Genomic DNA, 23918 nt, shown 5'->3' with positions numbered 1-23918 from the left:
CCTCCCTATCACCCTAGAGGGAACATGTTGAGCATGTACCCTCCCCATTTCCTTTTTGAACACACCCCACTGTTCCTCTGTAGATTTCCCCACAAGTAACTGTTCCCAGTCTACCTTGGCCAGATTCTGCCTTATTTTACTAAAATCCACTCTCCCCTAATCCAAAACATTTTTTTGCAACTTGTTGATTTCTTTGTCCATAACAAACTTAAACTGTACCATGTTGTGGTCGCTATCACTAAAATGCTCGCCCACCCCCACCTCAGCCACCTGCCTGACTTCATTCCCCAGAATTAGGTCCAGCACTGCGCCGTCCCTTGTTGGACCCTCTACATATTGACCTAAAAAGTTCTCCTGTACACATTTCAAGAAATCCACTCCATCCAAGCCCTTAACACTATGTCTATACCAATTAATTTTGGGAAAGTTGAAATCACCTAATATAATTACCCTATTGTATTGTTTTTACACACCTCCACAAATTGTGCACATATTTGCTCCTCAAATTCCCGCTGACTATCTGGGGGATTATCATAAACACCTAATAATGTGGTTGCCCCTTTTTTATTCCTAAGCTCTACCCACAAAGCTTCATTCGATGTCCCATCCATGATATCATCTCTCCTTACTGCAGTAACGGACTCCTTAACTAATAATGCAATGCCTCCTCTTTTACCCCCTCCCCTGTGTCGCCTGAAGATTCTATATCCCGGAATGTTGAGCTGCCAATCCTGCCCTTCCCTCAACCACGTCTCAGTGCTGGCTACTATATCACAATTCCACATGTCAATCCTCACCCTTAACTCATCCGTTTTACCTGTAATACTCCTGGCATTAAAGTAGAGGCCATCCAGCCTTGCCTTACTCCCTTGAAGCTTACTGCAGCTGTACTCCCTCTGACTTGATTGTTTTACTGTATTATGATGTGTCCCTATTCTGCTAACATTCTGTGTCCCCTCCCCCTGCCGAATTAGTTTAAACTCCTCCCAACAGCACTAGCAAACATGCCCGCAAGGATGTTAGTCCCGCTCTGGTCCAGATGTAGACTGTCCCGTTTGTACAGGTCCCACCTTCCCCAGAAACAGTCCCAGTGATCCAGGAATCTAAAACACTCCCTCCTGCACCAACTCTTAAGCCACGTATTCATCTGTGCTATTCTCCTATTTCTGAGTTCGCTAGCACGTGGCACTGGGAGTAATCCAGAGATTACAACCTGAGGGGTCCTGCTTTTTAGTCTACTGCCTAACTCCCTGAATTCTTGATGCAAGACCTCATCCCTCTTTCTACCTATGTCATTGGTACCAACATGTACCATGACCTCTGCCTTATCACCCTCCCCCTTCAGGATGCCCTGCAGCCGTTCAGTGACACCCCGGACCCTGGCAACAGGGAGCAACATACCATCCTGGAGTCACGTTGATGTCCACAGTAGCGCCTATCTGTTCCCCTGACTATAGAATCCCCTATTACTATTGCTCTTCCTCCCCTCCTGTACAGACAGGCTGCTTATGGTGCCAGAAGCTTGGCTCTGTCCACACCCCCTGGAGGAACCAGCGCCCTCATCAGCCTCCAAAACAGAATACCGATTTGTGAGCGGGACCTCAGGGGACTCCTGAACTACCTGCGAGTTTCTCTTGGACTGCCTGGTGGTCGCCCATTCCCTTCCTTCCTCAAGTCCCTTCATCTGTGGTGTGACCACCTCTCTATACGTGCTATCCACGATGCTCTCAGACTCGCGGATGCTCCACAGTGCCCCCAGCTGCCGTTCCAGCTCTGAAACCCGAGCTTCCAGGAGCTGCAGCTGGACACACTTCCTGCACACATGCTGGTCCCGGGCACTGGAAATGTCCCCGGCTTCCCACATGGAGCATGAGGAGCACACCACGGGTTTGAGCGCTCCTGCCACAACTTATCCCCTTAAAATAAAACTTTTAAGTCAATTACTCTAGGGCCCTTCTTTCCTGATCCCCGTTACTGCAGAATATACAACTGTAAACCACAAAAAGACCTTAAACTATAAGCGATTTAAAGTAGTAAATACCTTACCCACTACTTACCAGTGATTCCTTTCCCTTGTAGCCTCTACTGCTGCAGCACGCTCTGAAGGTTTAAGACGTTGGATAACAAGGAAAAAATGCAAAGAGCACCTCATCCCCTATGCACCGAATTCCCGCTTTGCACCAAATTCCAAATATCTACTCTGGCTGTGCCCCACTCAAGATGTGCTTACTCTCCTGTTCCTGTGCAAGCACACTGTAACGTGCTTCTAGATAGTCCCTTTCTTAAATAGAGCTGACTTGACTCACCACTAGTTAAGCTTCAAATAGTAATTAACCCCTATTCAGGCCCTAATCAGGCTTCAGGTGATTGACAGTTAACTGTCGCACAGTCAGCTGAGTCAGCTACCTTACCAACCTTTCAACTAGACTACTGAACTTACAAAAATTAAAGAGAAAGACTTACCAGTTCAATTCCCGCTTTGCACCAAATTCTGAATACCCACTCTGGCTGTGCCCCACTCAGGATGTGCTCACTCTCCTGTTCGTGTGCAAAGCTTCGCAGACCTTTAAAAATAACGGGCGAGACCCGATTGCAGGGGTCCCAGCCCTATTTATGGCGGATCCAATTTTTGCCACTAGGGGAAAGGGAGCGCGGTGTGATTCACACAGGAGGGAAACCCGAACTCAGCAGGACCATTTTAGCCTAGTGCTAAGTTCAAACAGACCCAATTTTGGCTGTTATAAGGGCCTCAGCCCACAGTGCGGGAGTAATGAATTGGAGTAGACAAAATGCTCTTGAAGCGTGGATGAGGTCTGTTTAAGTGTCATGATCTGAAGTTTTTAAATGCCCCGCTCTTTAACATTAACTCACAATGGCAGCTTTAGCCATTTAAATAAAAAAAATTCTGCTGGACTCCTATAATTGACAGGCCAGCTGATGTAGTTTAGAAAAAAAATGAGCATCTGGTCGTGCAGCTTGAGTTTTTTGTTGACATTTCTCCAAGGGCTATTACTATGTCATTATGAATGTTTGGCAGAGTTTCAAAAGCTACAGTTATGGGGTGGTGGGTGGGGTGAGGGGATGAGGGCTAGAGGACCTAACAGCTGGTAAAACAACCGGGACAAAGTTCCAGAGAACAGAAGCAGAAGTTTTTAGGTCCCTTACAGTCCAAAACAGGAGAATTTATAATAGAGAACAAGGAAATGGCAGAGCAATTGAACAATTACTTTAGTTACGTCTTCACGAGGAAGACACAAATAACTTCTCAGAAATGCTAGGGAATCAAGGGTCTAGTGTGAAGGAGGAATTGAAGGAAATTAGTATTATTAAAACGGTAGTGCTGGAGAAATTAATAGGACTGAAAGCTGATAAATCCCCAGAGCCTGATAATCTACATCCCAGGGTACTAAAGGAGGTGGTCATGAAAATAGTGGATGTGTTGGTTGTCATCTTCCAAAATTCTGTAGATTCTGGAACAGTCCCGGCAGATTGGTGAGTGGCAAATGTAACCCCACATTTAAAAAAGGAGGGAGGGAGAAAACAGCAAACCACAGACCAATTAGCCTAGCATCAGTAGTAGGGAAACTGCTAGTGTCTATTATAAAGGATGTGATAATAGGACACTTAGAAAAAAATCAATAGGATTAGAAAAAGTCAACATGGATTTATGAAAGGGAAATCATGTTTAACAAACCTACTGGAGTTTTTTGAGGACCTAACTAGCAGAATAGATAAGGGAGAACAATTGGATATGGGGAAGAATTCCCCCCCCTCCCGGCATGGGGGGGTGGGTGGATGGGTGGAGTGCAGGAGCGGGCGTGGGTAGGCGCGCCACCGATTGGCACCCCAATTGGGGGTGCACCGTCATTTTAAGTGGGCGAGCCAATTAAGGCCCGCTCAACGTGACATCTGCCAGGAACCCTGTGCAGGTGAGGGGGGGTGGGGGGCGGAAATTCCCTCAGTCGATGCATGCGAAAGAATGCACTGATCTCCCTGAGGCTAAGTGCAGCCTCAGGGAGATCGGCTCAGAATTATAACTTTAAAGGTAAATATTGAAAAAATTTCCCTGACACGTCCCCTCATGTGACACTGTCACATGAGTTGGAACATGTCCATCACTTTAACTCAAACATTTATTACATTTTTAAAAACCCTCATGAAACCTCATCCCATCCATGGATGAGGTTTCATGCTTTTTCTGAAGCCCACCAGGGCTCCCAGCTGCCCACCAACCCTAAAGTTGGATGGGCAGGTCTATTAATTATGTTAATGACTTTTTAAATGGCCTCAATAGGCCGTTGACAGGTTGGTGGGCGCACAGCTGATTTGGCTGCGCCTCTGCCGACCTGAAAATGGAGATGAGACAGGGTGATGTCGGGAGTTCCACCCGACGTCATCCTGCGTCATTTTACACTTTGGCGAGCGGGCCCTGCCCCCGCTCACCTAAAGATCCTGCCCATGATGTATTTGGATTTCCAGAAACTCATTATAAATTCTCCTGTTTTGGACTGTAAGGGACCTAAAAACTTCTGCTTCTGTTCTCTGGAACTTTGTCCCAGCTGTTAGGTCCTCTAGCCCTCATAAAGTCCCACATAAGAGGTTAGCGTGTAAAATTAAAGCACATGGGATTGGGGATATTATATTGGCATGGATTGAAAATTGGTTAGCAGACAGGAAACAGAGTAGGAATAAATGGGCTTGTTTCGGAGTGGCAGGCAGTGACTAGTGGGGTACCACAGGGATCAGTGCTTGGGCCCCAGCTATCCACAATATATATCGATGATTTGGATGAGGGAACCAAATGTAATATTTCCAAGTTGCTGACGACATGAAACTTGGTGGGAATGTGAGTGGTGAGGAGGATGTTAAGAGACTTCAAGGTGATTTAGACAGGTTGTGTGAGTGGGCAGATACATGGCAGATAAAGTATAACGAGGATAACTGTGAAGTTATCCAGTTTGGTAGGCGAAACAGAATGGAAGAGTATTATTTAAATGGTGATAGATTGGGAAATGTTGATGTACAAAGGGACCTGGGTGTCCTTGTACACCACTCACTGAAAGCAAGCATGCAGGTGCAGCAAGCAGTTAAGAAGGCAAATGGTATGTTGGCCTTCATTGCGAGAGGACTCGAGTACAGGAGAAAGAATGTCTTACTGCAGCTGTACAGGTGAGACCACACCTGGAGTATTGTGTACAGTTTTGGTCTCCTTACTTAAGAAAGGACATACTTGCCATAGACGGAGTGCACCAAAGGTTCACCAGACTGATTCCTGGATTGGCAGGATTGTTGTATGAGGAGAGATTGGGCCGACTAGGCCAGTATTCACTGGAATTTAGAAGAATGAGAGGGGATCGCATTGAAACGTATAAAATCCTGACAGGGCTGGACAGATTAGATGCAGGGATAATATTTCCTCTGGCTGGGGGTCTAGAACAAGGGGTCACAGTCTCAGGACACAGGGTAGACCATTTAGGACTGAGATGAGGAGAAACTTCTTCACTCAGGGTGGTGAACCTGTGGAATTCTCTATCACAGAAGTCTGTGGAGGCCAAGCCACTGAATATATTTAAGAAAGAAATAGATTTCTAGACTCTAAAGACATCATGGGGTGTGGGGAAAGAGCGGGTGTATGGCGCTGAGATAGGGGATCAGCAATGATCATTTTGAATGATGGAGCAGGCTTGAAGGGCAGAATGACCTCCCCCTCCTAGTTTCTATGTTTCTAACCAGCCTGCCTTAGCACTCACTCATCCCTGTGACCGCCTACGTTCTGCTTCCAGAGTTGGCAGATTCAACTCTACCCCACCCTCCCACTGGAGCAGAAATTACGTATATCAGGGCACTTTTTACTGAGGCAGGCCTGGCAAGTCAGGAGATTTCCCAACTCAAGGACTGAAAATCTGGCCCAGATCCTTCTCTGTGCACTGTGAAAGAAGTAGTCAGCTATGTCATTGACAGTGTGACCTATTGTTCAGCATGTGTCTGAAGGTGGTATGAATATCATGCACAATGTACCGGAGCTGTAATTGAACAGAAGTTTATCATGTTTCCTGGAGAAGCTTGTTCTTGTGGCTAAATATCCTCTCCCTACGTGATACACTTGTTTTCCCCTCTGTCAATAGTCATGTAATAGTGTGGTTAATAGGGCAAAAAATAGTATGCTTGAGAAATCTGACTCTACCACCGTAGAAAATTTACCTTGTGCTACAATTTACCATTGATTCCAAAACGAAAGCTTTGTTGCTGGTAGTGAACTTCTGTGAGTATCAGGATAAAAAAAAAAACTCATAATGGGGGTTCAGACAGTAATAAGAGCCCCAGAACCATGAGATGAAATAATAGTTGTGGTTTGAATTTATATAGCATCCTTAAAAAAATAACAAGGTGCTTCACAGTTGAAAATGGGCATAAAGCCAATTGAGGAACAAATGAGAAGGGTGACTAAAGGCTTGGTCAGAATGGGTTTTAAGGGGGAGAAGGAGATGGAGAGACAGCAGAGATATTTGGGGATGAAATTCTAGAATGGGAGCTAGGTAACTGAAACAAAGCTATCTGTGGTGGGGTGAGACTGTGGAGGGAAGATTAATGGCTTCACCTTCTCCGTTGTTCAGCTAGAAATTGATTCGCTCAGTTGAAGTACAGAAAATATTGGCTTCGCTTCCTCTCCAAGGAAATCACATATGGGTGGGATTTTGATTTTTTTTTTCCCCTATACTTCTTTTCACTCTTATACCTCTTCCTGCCATTTTTTTTTTGACATTGTTCTGGTCATTTTCATGCTGGAGACTTTTGACCAACCAGGCACTGAGTTTAACCAAATATTTCCTATCAGTTGATAGAGGGGAAATATGTGCCTCTCCATTTTGAACTAGATTCAGTTCAGCTGTGCTATCTACCCACTTGTTCGTCATCTTAAATCATACAATTTGTGTATATTTCAGTACTGAAAGTGCGATTGCAGTGAATTTATTGTACATTCTGTGACCTGAGAAGGTTATGTTAAGAAATAGCTCCTCGTTAAGTGAGTGTCGTTTTTTTTTTGTTTCAGGTCAAGGATTTGCCACAGTCTCTACTGTTGCAATGCCAGTGAGTAAGAAAGCCCTGGATGTGCCAAAACCAAGGAAGAGCGTGGCCACTCGCTATAAAGGGGCACCCATTTACCATTTTCCAGAAGCCAGTGACAAAAGGAAAATGGCTACCTCTAGTGTTACGTGGATTCCAAAACACAGGAGCTCATCCAGAGAAAGTGAAACACTATCAACTGAGAAGCCAGAAAGCCTTGCCCCTGAACCAGGTGATATATATAGTGCCTACAATTATTATTTCAGTAAACTTTTCCTATACCCTAGCAAATAAAGGGAAGACATTAAAAGGGGCATTGCTATCTTTTGAGAAATATCTGACCAGCTTTTTTCTCTTAAAATAGAAGTGTTAATATAATTTGAAGCATTGTGTTATATCAGTTAAGCGTGAAATCTTGACAAGTGAGATGTGGCACCCCTTTTCCTTTCCTGTGGTGTCTTGTGAAGATAGTCCATTGCATTCAATTCACTAAAAAAACAATTAGTTGGCTTAGTATCATTTGAAACTTGTTCCATACGTTTAAAGGGAGCTGCCAACTAGACACGTATTTGACCTAATCACACATGTTTGTTTGAATTTGTGGTTTGATTCCTTCTTCAAGTCCAGCCCAGAGATCACTGAATAACCCTTGAAACTTGTTATTGACTTTGGACAAGGACAAGATTTCTGAGAATACACTGGTTTTAACTTGTGTATTATGACTGCTTTAACAGAGCCAATACTGATTCTCAGCTGGGCAAATGCTTCATTTTTATCATGGGAAATTTTATGTTTTAATATCTATCCCATTCAATTTGGTGTAACTTAACAAACCCAAGCATTAGATGTAATTAACAGAATGTTGTTTTATAAACTGTAGGCCCACAAGGACAACCATTAGCCACTGCTGATGAAGACCAACAAGCACACCAGACACTTGAGAAATTGGACCTGTCACCCACATATCAGACTCCAAGACTGAAAATTGCTTTAGAAGCAGCAGCAGAAACTCCAAAAGCACCTGTTGAGGATCTGAAGCCACCAAGTAGACAGGTGGCAGGTAAGAATGGGACTGCGGAGATGACTGATCGAGCAAAGACTGCCTTCGAACCTGCTTCCAGAATAGCTAAATATCAGTCATCCTCTTCAGATGATGATGGAGAAAAAGGCCATAAACCGGTGTTCACCATAAATGCTTTGAGTAATAAGCACCTTGAAGAGGAAATCCTGACTGATCCCAGCCATTTTAAAACTTTGAAACATTTTTGGGAAACAGGAGTTGAATCCAGTAAAGCAAACAATGAACTTCCAAGTAATCTTTCCAAAATTCCATTTAGAAGACTTAGATCACCAGATTATAAAAGCTGTCCCACTGAAAGAAAGCATTCCACAGTGGAAGATCCCAAGTCCAATTTGGTAACCAGGGAAATTCCTCCGACAAATAGCTTTCTTAAATCAGAACATCAAAGGAACCAATCAGTACCTCATCCTTCTGAGGAAGAAGGAGAAGCTGTTCAGTTAACCAGGGCTATCAAGTTAGCTCCGGTTCCCGCACCAAGAGTCAAACCAACTGATAAAATGGGACAGAATGATGTGTGGATGACCAAGTGGGATAAACATGCAGAAGTAAATCCTTCCGTGATTGATGAAGTACCTAAAACTATTGCCCAGCGAACTCATAGCAATGATGATCAGGCAAAAGACTCCTTTGGACCGGAATCCTTTGAACATGGAAGATCCACAACATTGATGCCTTCCAATAACTCGAGTTGGGATGAGTCTCTGTCAAACGTGAAAAACAGTCAAACTGCTTCCGATTACAATTCAGAAGAAACTTTAAAAAAGGAGATTCTTCCATCAAAAGAAAATGAGAGAAAGGAGATGTACAAGAAGATAAAGAAAATGGCAGCTGAATCAGCAACATACGACCCAGCACCAGTAAAGGAGTTCACAATGATAAAGGCTGATGATGAAGTGTGCAGTGAGAGGCCAATACTGCTTGACAATGGTCACAAATCAGAGATGAGGACCCCTGTAGACAGTTATACAATAGGACTCGACAAAGAATGCCAACTTTTTCCAAACCAAAAAACTGAGGAAATCATACTGAGCTCTTCCAAGTCCAATATTCCTGTGTTGGAACAGGAAGTGGTCCCAGTACAAAATGACCGTACCATCATTTCTTTGAAGAGCCGGGTAGAAGAGCTGGCGGACAAATCATCTGAAGATGATCTAACTGAACCTGAGACCATCCTGAAATACAATAAACACACAGTATCAAAAAGTGGAAGTGAAGAATCAAAATATTTATGCAAGAAGGCACATTCTGGAGATGCTGATGTGGGTGCATCATCTACAGATGAGCGCCATTGTTCACTCAGAGTAAACCCTGCAGTCAATGGCAAATCTCTAACTTTCGCTGGTACACAAGATAATGAAGATGACCTTTTGGGCAATGCAATAAACAGTAATTCCACAGTCCAGAAGGAGGAATCTTCAAACATTGTCCATTCTATGGATGATTCGGAAAGTAATGATGATTTTCAAAGGATGGAGTCAGGTTTGACTTTTTATATTTAGTAACTTATTTTTTATTGATGGCTGAATGCTTAAAATTCTGAAACCTACCCCTTCTTAGTTTATGCACTTTGCTGTCAGTGTAAACAGAATCATGCTCTCAATCTTCTTGCACACCCCAAAGAAATTGTGGTTTGACATCACTTGCACCCCTCAGTTAGATACTTCTCTAACTTGTTTATGTTTATTCTGTATTGTACAATGATCCTGTTCCACTTTGGGAAAGCCATGATAAAGTGAAGAAAATTAAACAAACTCATTGGTTACCTGAAAATTGAGAAGCTTCAGGTTAAGCAACAAAGGCGAATCTGGGTCGAAAGATTGGGAGCAAAGTTCTCCTTTAGAGAAGAGATCTCAATGTGTCTTTACCTGAAGTTTAAGATTTTGAGAGGAATTGATAGTTGCCAAATGCAGATAGTTCATCATGGACAAAGCATTCAAATATCAGGAGGAATTATAAAAATTGGAAAGTTAGGGGTGTAAAGGGAAGCTGAGCTTTTACATCTAGAGGCCAAAGTTAATGCGGGATGTCATTGGAATATGTAGTAATAATGAGTTCAAGAAACAACAGAAAGGGTGAGACAGTATTGATAATAAGGGGAATTAATCAGTTCATCTAAGAAAAAGTATCAAGCTTGTGGGACCAAATATCTTTTAAAAAAATTATTGGGTTCCCATGGAATTTCTATTCAGGTTCTGAAACAAACCAGACTATGATGTTCAAATGTTTAGAACAAAAAGTACTTTGCAAACAGATTTGTAGCGAAAAAAAGTCAGCAATGAAAAAAATGATTCAAGGCAGTTTTAACTTATTGCTTCTTCTCACTTTATGCTACTACTAAGAGGATAATTGAGCCCCTGTCTTACAGCTTTCTACCAATGCTTCAGCTTTTCTCCAGCTAAAGGAGCTTCCCTGGTTCAAAGATTGAAGGTCGATGCTTCAGCTGTTTGGATGTACTTTGCTGCCATGTATGCTATTTTGTAATGTGATCGGTTTTGTATGAAAATTTTCTTCTAATTTTAATTCAGGTCCGACTTATGGATTGTCTCCGGTAATGAGGGCTTTAGTCAGAGCTAGGAAGACTAACACTAAGAGTATGGACAACCTAAGCTCTATTACAGACAGTAAGTATTGGCATTGCCTGTAAATTTAATCTTTCATATTTAACATTTTAAAATTTCAATAGAGTAACAAACATTTTAAAACGAGGAAATGGTGGCATATTACTGCCACTGAAGCAAAAAGATCTCATATTTAGATAGTAATATCCAGATCCTTGGGATGTCCCAAAGCATTTCCCCAAGAAAATTAATTTTGTCATGTCATTTATGGAGACAAATGCAATGAATTCGCATACTGTAAGATCTGACAAACCACAATGAGATGAAAGACCAGCTAATCTGTTTTGGTGATGTATGATACTCTTTCGAGTTATCAACAGTCACAGATTGCAACTCTTTTGAGTACAATCACAGTTCTTGGTTTCCGGGAGTGGGACATGAACCCACAACCCTCTGATTCAAAGGCGAGGGTGCTATGAACTGAGCCACAGCTGACACCTCGGTGATGTATGATGAGGAATCTATGTTGACCAGTGTTAATTGCATTCAGGTGGTGGGTATTAATTAGGAACTTACCAATGCTCATATAAGTATCCTTCTCCTTAAGCAGTCCCTCAAGTTTGAGAATGACTTACTTTCACTCAGTTTTGATTGGCTCTGGGGTGGCTGATAAGTCCAATGTGTGATCTGACTTTGCCACATGCTGGGCAGGGTCAGGTAGATAAGTTGTTTGGAGGTTTGTGCGCTACCTCCAATGCCTTGACTTTATGTCGCTGACAAAATCTCTCTGCGTTTGGCGCCTTCCTGAATTAACCTTCTCCATTTTGGTTGGTCACAAGCCAGGGGGACTCCCACAAGTCAGCGAGGATGTTTGATCTCTTTAGGGGTGCTTTGAGGACATCCCTAAAGTGTTTTCACTGTCCACCTAGGAGTCTTCTGCTGCGACCAAGTTCCAAGCAGAATAGTTGCTTTGGAAGTCTCGTGTCAGGCATACGATCGATATGTCCCACCCAGTGCAGCTGCTTTTGAGTGGTTAGTGCCTCGATGCTGGGCATGTCGGCTTGGGAGAGGACACTGCTGTTATCCAACATTTCTTGCCACTGGATTTTGAAGACCTTGCAATGGCACAACTGATGGTATTTCTCCAGTGCTTTGAGGTGCCTGCTGTAGGTTGTCCAAGTCTCAGAAGCATATAAGAGCACAGGGATCACTGCTGTTCAGCAAACCATGATCTTACTTTCAGGTTTGAGATCCTGGTCCTCAAATACTCCACTCTTCAGTCGGCGGAAGGCTGAGTTGGCACAGTGGAGGTGGTGATGAATTCCATTGTGTATACATAGGAGCAAACTGAAAGAGGGATTGTTTTTAGTTGGAGGTGTATGGTATGCAATACGTGCCTCTGTAAATAGGAGCTTGTAAGTGAACTAAGATGAGGTCCCAGTTTTCTATCCTTCACCACCTGGTTATCTGAATTTTGACAGCCAGGACACTGGAAAATTTTGGTCATCTTTGAATAGTGCAGACGAATCTTTTACACCCTCTCGAACAGGCTCTTTTTACAGCCTCTTGAAATGGGGAAAGATGATCCCCTTTGACAATACAGCACTCAGTACCACACTGAAGTATGCAGCATGTACAAGTTGGCTGCTGTGTTTCACTATGTGAAAATAGTGATTAGATCTAAACTGTTAACAGTTAAAATGAGTCCACGATGTATTGCATGGTGGCAGATTGTATTGACAAATGTACAATTTAATGGAAAACATAGTTGGTCAAGGCTGTGTGCTCAAGGCTACTGAGTGGGAGAAGAAACTTGGGGGAAATGGTCTATGAGCCATCACTTGTTTGCAGGACTGTTGTAAAAGCTAATAGGGTGTCAGGCTCAATTGTTAGAATAGATAAATGTAAAGCAAGATGTACTATCCTTTCAACAAAGCCTTTATCAGGCTGCATCTAAAACTGTTTTTCATCCCTTCTTGTACTGGGGGGATGGGGTGGGAAGCGTAGACTTACATTGAAGACATTCCAAATATTCAAGGGATTAGAATATGTGCATATGGATAGGCTTTTTGAGCTATTGGCAAGGGAGGAATTGGAAACATAAGTACAATTTATGAAAGTCTAGAACTAGATTCCATGCTTTGTTGGTCTCTGAAAAAAGCCAATGTGCAGAAAGTGAAGATTTGCTGCACATGTTCAAAAGGGAGCCGCATGAGTTCTTATAAGAGATAAGCATCTTGAATTAGAAAGTAGGTGAGCCAGTGGAGTTAGTGACACCAGTAACTCTGTTAAGCTGAAATTATGTTAACCATATTTTTGTTCAGAGAGGAATTCCCCAGAGATTTTCTATTTCCTGGGAGACTGTGTGTAGTGTGTGTGTGGTGGAGAGACAGCGAGAGTGGATAGGTCATGATGTGCATAAGTTGCACCTTCTAAGATAGAATTGGCTCAAAGGGCCAGGTGCTTTTTTCTTCCTTTCTGTAAGTTGTAATTGGAGAATCCATCATGTGTTTGTTCCTTATTGTATTTCTTCTCCATTTCATGTATAGAAAGTAATTTCTGTAGGGGTTATACCATTAGTAAAGTCGTCTCATCATTGAAAAACGCAAAGCGTGAGAAATAACCCTTTGCATCTTTCAAAGGTGAGCAGACCTCACGATGGCATAATCACTGCAAAAATTGTTTTCTGTACTTAAAATGGAGAAGAAATAGAATCATAAAGATTCACATGGTTGTATTACTTGCGTAAAAGGGTTGACTAACTAAGATTAACAATTATTGAGTTGAATGGATTTCTGCTCAGATGACAAAGCGGAGCTGTGAGGTGAAATTCTTCCTATCAACTGAACATGAACAAAACAGGCAGCTTAAGTACAAAGAGGAGGATTAATTTTGGACTCTGGCATTTTTGGTAAATGTTTTTTTTTAATTCATTCATGGGATGTGGGCTTCGCTGGCTGGGTCAGCATTTATTGCCCATCCTTAGTTGCCCTTGAGAAGGCAGTGGTGAGCTTCCTTTTTGAACCGCTGCAGTCCATGTGGTGTAGGTACACCCACAGTGCTGTTAGGAAGGGAGTTTCAGGATTTTTACCCAGCAACAGTGAAGGAACAGCGATATATTTCCAAGTCAGGATGGTGAGGGACTTGGAGAGGAACTTCCAGCTGGTGGTGTTCCCATCTATCTGCTGCCTTTGTCCTTCTAGGTGGTAGTGGTTGTGGGTTTGGAAGGTGCTGTCTAAGGAGCCTTGGTGAATTCCTGCAGTGCATCTTATAGATGGTACACACTTCTGCTACTGTGCGTCGGTGGTGGCGGGAGTGAATGTTTGTGGATGTGGTGCCAATCAAGCGGACTGCTTTGACCTGGACGATGTCCAGCATCTTCAGTGTTGTGGGAGCTACACTCATCCAGGCAACTGGGGAGTATTCCATCACACTCCTGACTTGTGCCTTGTAGATGGTGGACAGACTTTGGAGAGCCAGGAACTGAGTCACTCGTTGCACGATTCCTAGCCTCTGACCTGCTCTTGTAGCCACAGTATTTTTATGGCTAGTCCAGTTCAATTTCTGGTCAATGGTTACTCCAAGGATGTTGATAGTGGGGGATTCAGTGATGGCAATGCCATTGAACGTCAAGGGGTGATGGTTAGATTCTCTCTTGTTGGAGATGGTCATTGCCTGACACTTGTGTGGCGTGAACATTACTTGCCACTTGTCAGCCCAAGCCTGGATATTGTCCAGGTCATGCTGCATTTGGACATGGACTGCTTCAGTATCTGAGGAGTCGCAAATAGTGCTGAACATTGTACAGTCATCAGCGAACAGCCCCACTTCTGACCTTATGATGGAAGGATTGATGAAGCAGCTGAAGATAGTTGGGCCAGGAAGCTACTCTGAGGAACTCCTGCAGTGATGTCCTGGAGCTGAGATGATTGACCTCCAACAACCACAGCCATTTTCCTTTTATGTTAGGTATGACTCCAACCAGCGGAGAGCTTTCCCCTGATTCCCATTGGCTCCAGTTTTGCTAGGGCTCCTTGATGCTACACTCGGTCAAATGCTGCCTTGATGTCAAGCACAGTCACTCACACCTCACATCGTGAGTTAAGCTCTTTTGTCCATGTTTGAACCAAGGCTGTAATTAGGTCAGGAGCTGAGTGGCCCTGGCGGAACCCAAACTGGGCATAAGTGAGCAGGTTATTGCTAAGCAAGTGCCGCTTGATAGCACTGTTGATGACCCCTTCCATTAGTTTTCAGATGATCGAGAGTAGACTGGGCAGTAATTGGCCGGTTGGATTTGTCCTGCTATTTGTGTCCAGGACATACCTAGGCAATTTTCCACATAGCTGGATAGATGCCAGTGTTGTAGCTGTACTGGAACAGCTTGGCTAGGGGCGCGGCAAGTTCTGGAGCACAAGTCTTCAGTACTATTGCCAAAATATTGTCAGGGCCCGTAGCCTTTGCACTATCCAATGCATTCAGCCATTTCTTGATATCACGTGGAGTGAATGGAATTGACTGAAGACTGGCATCTGTGATGCTGGGGACCTCCCGAGGAGGCCGAGATGGATCATCCACTCAGCACTTCTGGCTGAAAATTGTTGCGAATGCTTCAGCTTTGTCTTTTGAACTGCTGTGCTGGGCTCCTCCATCACTGAGGATGGGGATATTTGTGGAGCCTCCTCACCCAGTGAGTTGTTTAATTGTCCACCACCATTCACGACTGGATGTGGCAGGACTGCAGAGCTTAGATCTGATCCATTGGTTGTGGGATTGCTTAGCTCTGTCTATCACTTGCTGCTTATGTTGTTTGGAATGCAAGTAGTCCTGTGTTAAACCTTCACCAGGTTGAGACCTCTTTTTTTTTAAAAATGCCTGGTGCTGCTCCTGGCATGTCCTCCTGCACTCTTCATTGAACCAGGGTTGACCCCCTGGCTTGATGGTAATGGTTTGGAGTGAGGGATATGCTGGACCATGAGGTTACAGATTGTGTTTTCGAGTACAATTCTGCTGCTGCTGATGGCCCACAGTGCCTCATGGATACCCAGTCTTGAGTTGCTAGATCTGTTCAAAATCTATCCCATTTAGCATGGTGGTAGTGCCACACAACACGATGGAGGGTATCCTCAATGTGAGGGCAGGACTTTGTCTCCAATATGACTGTGCGTTGTCACTCCTGCTGATACTATCATGCATAGATGCATCTGCAGCAGGCAAGTTGGTGAGGATGAGGTCAAGTATGATTTCCCCTCTTGTTGGTTCTCTCCCCACCTGCCATAGACCCAGTCTAGCAGCTATGTCATTTAGGACTCAGCCAGCTCGGTCACTAGTGGTGCTACCGAGCCACTCTTGGAGATGGACGTCGAAGCCCCTCACCCAGATACATTCTGCACCCTTGCCACCCTCAGTGCTTCCTTCCAATTGATGTTCAACATGGAGGAGCACTGATTCATCAGCTGAGAGAGGGCGGCACGTGCTAATCAGCAGGATGTTTCCTTGCCCATGTTTGACCTGATGCCATGAGACTTCATGGGGTCCAGAGTCGATGTTGAAGACTCCCAGGGCAACTCCTTCCCGACTGCATACCACTGTGCTGCCACCTCTGCTGGGGTCTGTCCTGCCGGTGGGACAGGACATACCCAGGGATGGTGATGGTGGTGTCTGGGACATTATCTGTCAGTTATGATTCCGTGCGGTTGACTGTCAGGCTGTTACTTGACTAGCCTGTGAGACAGCGCTCTCAATTTTGGCACCAGGGTCGACAGGGCTGGGTTTGCCATTGTCGTTTCCGGTGCTTAGGTCGATACCGTGTGGTCCATCTGGTTTCATTCCTTTTTTGTGATTTTGTAGCAGTTTGTTACAACTGAGTGGCTTGCTATTTCAGATGGCATTTAAGAGTCAACCACATTGCTGTGCGTCTGGAGTCACGTGTCGGCCAGACCAGGTAAGGGCAGCAGATTTCCTTCCCTAAAGGACATTAGTGAACCAGATGGGTTTTTACAACAATTGACAGATTTTTATTAAACTCAAATTCCACCATCTGCAGGATTTCAACCTGGGTCCCCAGAGCATTATCCTGGGTCTCTGGATTACTAGTCCAGCAGCAATACCACTACGCCATTGCCTCCCCAAGAGGGCAAATGTGTGAATTGCAGCATGGCCCATCAAAACTGTCTTCTTCAGCTATGATGAAAGGTTATTGATATGAAATGTTAACTCTGTGGCCACAAAATTGCATTCTGTAGTCTGTGCTATAGGGCTGTTTTTGTGCCAGATGGCATTCGCACCATACGCATACACTTCTGGTGCATTCTGTGCTCGCTGTTATCCTGGTGAGGGTATTAGGGTGAGCATGAGGAGCTTGTGCCAGAAAAATGTAGAGTAGGCAGATCATCAGTCAACATGTAAGATTGATTTGGTGCCAGTGCTGCCATTTTCAACCCTGCCATTCCTGCTAGCACCCTTTCTTAAACACACACACACTGAATATGTGGTCAGCAGCAGGAGGACCAGCCACCAGTTCTATTTAAAGGGATCATCAATCACTCTCATGTTAGTTGCTGATTAATTTCTGCTGGCTCGAGTTTGTAAAAGTACTCAGTGGTTTCCAAAATTGCAGGGAATGCTGCACTTGGAAAAGGTCTTGTTTCTGACTTTAAGCGTTCCAGACAAACTACTTTCTCCCAGTCATGGGTGTTATAGTTGCCCATCCCTCTTGGGTTGCAGCATGGGAGGAATATTGAACAGAGACAGCTCAGATGAGGACAAGCTTCTCACTGAGGGAGAAGAAGAAGGGGGAGAAGTGCTCCCAACAGGAGATCTTATCCACCAAGGGTCTTTTGTGAGCGTTTCTCTTACCTTAACCGAAGTCAGGAGGAGTGCATGTGTTGTGATGACCTTTGACCTGCAAGCAGTACAGGAAGGGCAATTTGTAATTTCTTTAAAATGTCCATGGAATCTGAAATTGGTTTTAAGAATGTTTGAAAGGGACCTTTAAGAGTTTGCTTCAGTAGTAAATGGATCAATTGTAATTTTCTTGAATATTAAGAAACCCTGGTCCATGTGACCTGGCGATCCTTCATCTGGAAGCAGTACCAACAGGAAGTATGTTAACATATGAAAGCTGTGTGGCCAGGTAGCTGCAGACAAAGGAGAGCTGCAGCAGAGGGGAGAACAGCAAAGGCACATTTGCAAGGATGTGTGTGGGTAATACAGTTAAACAGGACAGAAAGCTAAAGACATCGTTAGAGCAGGGGCTGTGAACTGGACAATTTTACTGCTGTGGCTTCTGTTTTGCCAGAGCCAACCAGACCACTTAACAGGATTTGATAAGAGAGTCTCTGGGGAATCTGTGCCATCAAGACTGTCATAAAGCTAGCTAAGGAGCTTCTGTAGGAGTATGCTGTTCAGGTGACGACCGTCTCCGGGCACCTTGGATGGAATACGGCTGGCAGTGAATGTGACTCGAGAGCCAAATCGATTGAGTGGGCAAGAGATCCTACCAGAGGCCGAGTTAGAGAACTTTGGAACTGCACATGGTGCCACATGTCTGCGGGGAGTGATGTGGGTGCTTGTGGTTGTGTAAAACATATCTTTGTTGTATTGACTATTTAAAATGAAATTTACCTATTTATTTGAAGGATCATTTGCCTGTTAATTCATATTTAATTCCTGTTAGTCCTGATTTGTGTTAAAGTAAAAGTTACAAGAAGTGAAATCTTGTTGGTACTCTCTTCGTTTTGGGGTCGTTTGGTAAATTTGGTTATTTTGGTTTACGGTTCCCCCACGGGGATCATAACAGCATCATCCGTGCTTTATGAAGGAGATGTTCACAGAACTATATAACTCTTGCAGCCAGACCTGCACCCTCAGGGTAGGGTGAGGACAGCAAGGCCAGAGGCTGTGAAGTTGTCTGTGGCCATGAGTTTCTTCACGTTGGAGCAGGCAACAGCTGTAACATCTCTCACTTTGCTGTCCACTGCTGTATAAAGCCAGAAGTGGAGAATTCATTGTGTTCTCTCTAACCAAAGAGAAGCATGCAGTGTGCTGGGATAGCGGCCTTCCCTGTGGTGCAGGGTGCAATAAATTACACACACTCGTACTTATGGCTTTGTGGGAGCAACATCTATATCTGAGATGTATCACAACTCCAACGGGTTCCATTTGCTGAATGTGCAGTTGGTGTGTAACCACCCTCAGCACATAATGCTGGTGAATGCCTACTAACCTGGCAGCAGTCATGATGCCTTCATTCTGCACCGGTTTGCTTTCTCCTCAGTATTTGATCTTCACATCAAAGCACCTGACTCATGGCTTCACTGTGCAACCCAACGGCCCATAGCTTGTACACTGAGAGCCATGCTGCAGAACAGACTGCTGGGGTAATGAAGCAATGGTTCCACAGTCTGAACTGCTCTGGAGGAACCCTCTAGTACTTGCTGGAGCATAGGTCCTGATACTTGACAATTTGTTATTTCTTCCATAAACTTGCCATCATGAAGGCACAGCACTTACCCCCAAGGATATGACAAGCAGCTTAGGTAAAGAGGAAGAAAGGTGGAGGCAACCAATAGATTCCCTTTCCTGCCACACTGTTCATAATTGCCTCATCCAACTATGACTCCACTGAAAACAACCCCAAATTTCCATTGTACAACAGTCACACATCTTACCATTTCTCTATTACTAATGATCACAGCATTCCCCTGGCCAAAATAATGAAATAAAAACCACAAAAAAAACAACCATTCCAAACCAACTTTATCTAACAAACCATCCAATATTCCATACAAAAGTCAACTAGTCGTCTTTGTGCATTCCCTTAGTATCTTCTGGTATCTTTGCCAGGTCGAATGCTCCTACATATTACCATCCCAGTGGTTGAAGCATGGCTGCTGACTCTTATTGAGGGAGACCACAGATAACCTTGCAAGGCTATCACGAGCAGCTCTGGGCTTTGAAGATCTGACTTTGGACTGCATCACCTCCGAATGGACAGCAGCAGTCTGGGTTGACTGCCTGAGAAGCAAGGGCACTAGAGGAGTGGCAGTGGTGGGAGGACAACTGCTGTCCTCTTGAGAGAGCGCAGCAGGTTTGTGCTCCAGAGTCACTGCCATTGAAGTGGGGTAGCGCCTCAGCAATCCCAGCCGTGGTACCTTGAAAGCCTCTTTGAGCACTGATATCCGCAGCCATGATTGGCAGCAGTCTGAGACAGCAAGACCTCCATCTGAGTTTCTGTAATGATGAAATTTTGGGAGGTGCTGCAATGGGGGCTGAGACACAGCCGGCAGATACTGCAGCATGATGGGGTCGTCTAATACTCTTATGGAATTGGCCACCACTTCCACGCTGGAAAATATGGGCTTCAAGCTCTGTGGAAAAACCTTGTGCCAAGTTGCTGCTGCACTCCTCCATGCTCCTTTCTGGCAAGCCTACCGCAACACCAAACATTTAATTCTGCATGTCCATCAGCCTTTTCCTGTACACGCCCCATCAAACTCCTCGTCTGAGTCCCCTGCAGAACTTGTGACCAACTGGGGAGCTGACACCTGTGTGGCCTTTTCCCCCCTTGCCTGACTGCAGGTCACTTGTGACTCAACACGTGGAGATCACACCTCTGTACTACTGTCTAAAGTTTGTGCAGCACCAGTATCTAAGCTGGTGGTTTAAAGTCTGAGATTGAGTGACAGTATTTTCTCCTTCATCGGTTTCCTGCTGCTCTTACACTTCATGCTCCTGCACCGGTGTTTGACCAGGTGGCAGTTTTTGGATATCTGAAAGGAGAAAAGCGCAAGGATGGGGATGAGGTGAGGGAGGGGAAGGAAAGCATGAGGTGCATATTTAAATCATCCACAGTTTATACGTCAGAAGAGATTTTGGGCTGAGGGAGCAGGGAGCTGTGAGAAATGTATTAGATAGGAACATACGGGGCCAGAACTTCTGAGGAGTGGCTTGTCGCTCCGCTCCTGTTTACTTGCACTGAAATGCAGCTCTACATTTTGCACCTGACCTTCCGACTCGGGCTGGGTGAGAAAAGTGCAGCGCAGCTATTCAGGAGTCCGATCAGTTGAGTGCAGCAGCAGTACTAGCTGCTGTGATGTCTATGTCTAAAGGTCCAGCCACTTTGAGAAGTCAGGGAGAAAGTACGTGTGTGAGGTGAGTGGATAAGATTGGGGGGGGTGGGTGTCTGGTGATCAGTGGGAATGGGGGTGGAGTGGTGTTCAGTGGCAGGGGTTCAGGAGGTGGTCAGTGCAGGGCTTGCCAGTGCAGGGAAGGTAGTCAGGAGGTTGAGGGGGTGGGTGGGGGAGATAGTTGGAGGGGATGGGGGTGCTTAGTAATATAGATACCCAAGAATGAGAAGTGGTTTTAATTCTCCTAACTTTTCCTGGGTAACTATTCTGGTAGTACAGTTGGAACCATCTGAAAGCTGCAGTTTAAATCAGAGTATCAGATGGTTCCCAGTGCAGGGTAATCCTTACATGGGGACTTCCTGGGGGAGGGAGGTTCCCCCAGCACATTTTTGGGGTACCTTCTGGGTATGATGCCCCGGAGATCATAAGTTATGGGTCATGATTTTTTGTTGTTTTATCGCAGTAACAGGCCATGGCCTCAGTTGTGGCCAGTTCAATGATGGTGAGCACTGTCTCCGCCAGTGTTTGAGGACACGGAGCCTTGATTGGCCTCTGCTGATTAGCTGTTGCTGCCTCCAGTTATGCCATGTAAGGGGGAGGAAATTGAGTGTCGTTCAGTGTGTTTGGGTGATGTGCCTTTCACAGTTGAATGCTGGCAAGCTAAGAAAAGTTGGTTTGAGGCTTGCAGCAGTGCTAACTATTTAAGAGTGAGTTGAGACTATGAATGTTAGGTCGAAGTCATGCTTGATACAGAATGTTGGTAGGTGAGTGAATGGGGTGATGAATGGAGTGGTGTGGGATTCAGTTGTAAGAGTTTGACATTTGAAGATGCATTCACTAACCTTGATAACTTGTGTGAGGTCATTAAACTTCTTCCTGCATTGCATCCTGGTGTTTGGGTCTAGACTGCTGGCATTGACAGTGATGATTATCTGCTCTCACTGCTTTCTCAATGTCTGTCTGGAAGGGCTCCTAGTCCCCTGAGGGAAAAGGATTTCTCTTCTCCTGTGCAATGCCTGCACCAAGGCATCCAGTGCCACATGAAAGAGCCTTAAAGCCAGTACACTCTGTCTGTCTAGTTGTGCCATTTCCACACTCCTTCCTGCCCAGGGAATCTTCTGTAGCTAGTTCCAGCACCTGCTGCAGCCAGAATGTACCTCACCTTTAAGTGGGGCAAAATGGCTTTAAGTGGTTCTAGTCTCACACAAATATGGGTCCCTTGCTGAGGCATGCAGCCACTCAGCAGTGCGTATAAGTGCTGGGCTACACGCCACAATCGTTTTAATATTGCAGGCAGCACAAAGTTTGCATGCTGACTGAATCGCAACCAATGGGCACAGGTTAATCAACATTACGATCTTCCTGCCTTACCCAATTTTTTTCCCTGTTTCTTTCTTAACAGGTTCTGCCTGACCTCGAGTGTTCCCAGCATTTTCTGTTTTTGTTTCAGATGTTTAGCATCTGCAGTATTTCGCCTGCTCCTCCTAAACTGCTCCCTCTGTTCTTCATAAGTAGATGGGGGCAGGAATCTTTTGACTCTTTGGCACAATTTGTGAATGTATTCATCGTTTTAATAACAGCCAGAATTCAGTTTTGTTTTCCATTTACAGGAGAAACCATCACTTCTTCAGTGGATGAGAATGAAATAAAAAGAGATGGTGAGGAATTAATCATTAAAATGTTGCCTGTAGCAAAGTTGTTTTCAAATTTTTGCCCAAAAATTGACCACATTGGGAAACCTGCATGATTTCTCAATTTATTGAATTCGGTGGTGTTCTTTCACTGTGTGTGGAATTGGTGTCTAAGGTACATAGCCTTCCCTTCCTCTTTCTGATATAATTCAAAAAATGCAGCTCAAATAAAATTAAGGAATTTTTTTTTAAAAGGTCATGAGACCAAATTAACTAATTAATACTCTTCCACATCCCAAATCAGTTTTTTTTACAAAATTTAAGTGAATGGATCAACATTCCTATCAATAGACAAAAATCAAGAAATAAGTATTAATGTTGTAAGTTATTGCAGAGAGTGTACGCGCGTGTGTGTGCACTCCACACTGCTCTTTAACACAGTTCTGACCTAAAGCTGAGGTTTTTTTCTGCCTGCTGATAAAAATGTCCCTGTCTTAGGAGGAGTGGCTGCTGCTGACTGGATGACCAAATTCATTCCACTCGCTCTTTTGAAAGAACAAAGTCATCATGAAAAGTTGATTTCAATCTTGTTTTATTTGCAAATTTGTGATGTGGTGACCTTCAACCCATCAATACATTCGTGCCCAATGCCAGCCAGTATAACAAAATCAGTGCATACTCCTCCCCACAAATATGCTTTCTCGTGACAACGATACCCTTAATGTGCACATTCCCTAAACCAAACTGAACAATTTTTAAAAAATTATTCTTTCACGGGATGTGAGCATCACTAGCAAGGCCAACATTTGTTGTCCATCCTTAATTGCCCTTGAGAAGATGGTGGTGAGCTCCCTTCTTGAACCGCTGCAGTCCATCTCGTGTAGGTACACCCACAGTGTGTTAGGGAGGCAGTTCCAGGTTTTCAACTCGGTAGTTTAATTAGGGCATTCCATTGTGCAAAAGTCACAAGATCAAAGTTTGACTGTGTTAATTATTATGAAGCCTTTGTTATGCGAGAGTTGATTTTTTTTGTACTGTGCTAACTTGACTTGCTCTTAGGTGCTGCATCTAATTTGTAAATGCAAGGTGCTTTAATGGGTGCAAAATTGTAATATAGTTTACCAGAGGCAAAACAGGATGTAACAATACTACGTGCACACTTTGTCTGATTTTTCTATATTGTGATTATCTTTGGCTCCTCCCTGCATCTTTAGGTCTGTATAAAAGGACTCCAGTTAGCTGTAGTATTACTCCATCTAGTTTGGAATGAGTGATGTTGAAACTCTTCTGCATTGATGCTAAATATCAATGTTTAACTTGATTTTTAATGATGGTCTAATAAATAATGACCAGGAATTTGCAGCCACTGACCTTGAACTAAGTCTCGCCAAGAGACCCAGTGATCTTTCTGGTGAGAATTTCACCTCTCTTGCCATGCAGCGGTACTGTAACTGAT

The 23918-nt window shown here is 44.2% G+C and overlaps 1 protein-coding gene across 6 annotated transcripts in view; it reads left to right on the top strand.

The window, feature by feature from the left end:
- Positions 1 to 23918, top strand: part of LOC144683879 (uncharacterized) — a 135881-nt gene that overhangs the window by 84385 nt on the left and 27578 nt on the right. For 5 of the 6 annotated variants that reach the window (XM_078547420.1, XM_078547419.1, XM_078547418.1 and 2 more), the window contains 4 exons: positions 7052 to 7297; positions 7946 to 9625; positions 10672 to 10767; positions 22442 to 22489. In XM_078547420.1, coding sequence (XP_078403546.1) covers positions 7052 to 7297; positions 7946 to 9625; positions 10672 to 10767; positions 22442 to 22489 — 2070 coding nt within the window. The remainder of the gene's footprint in view (positions 1 to 7051; positions 7298 to 7945; positions 9626 to 10671; positions 10768 to 22441; positions 22490 to 23918) is intronic. The other variant, XM_078547421.1, reaches the window with a different exon arrangement.

This window comes from Cetorhinus maximus, chromosome 8 (genome assembly GCF_964194155.1).
Source record: "Cetorhinus maximus chromosome 8, sCetMax3.hap1.1, whole genome shotgun sequence".
In the NCBI taxonomy this organism is placed as follows: Eukaryota; Metazoa; Chordata; class Chondrichthyes; order Lamniformes; family Cetorhinidae; genus Cetorhinus; species Cetorhinus maximus.
This window is presented reverse-complemented; position numbering and strand designations above follow the sequence as displayed.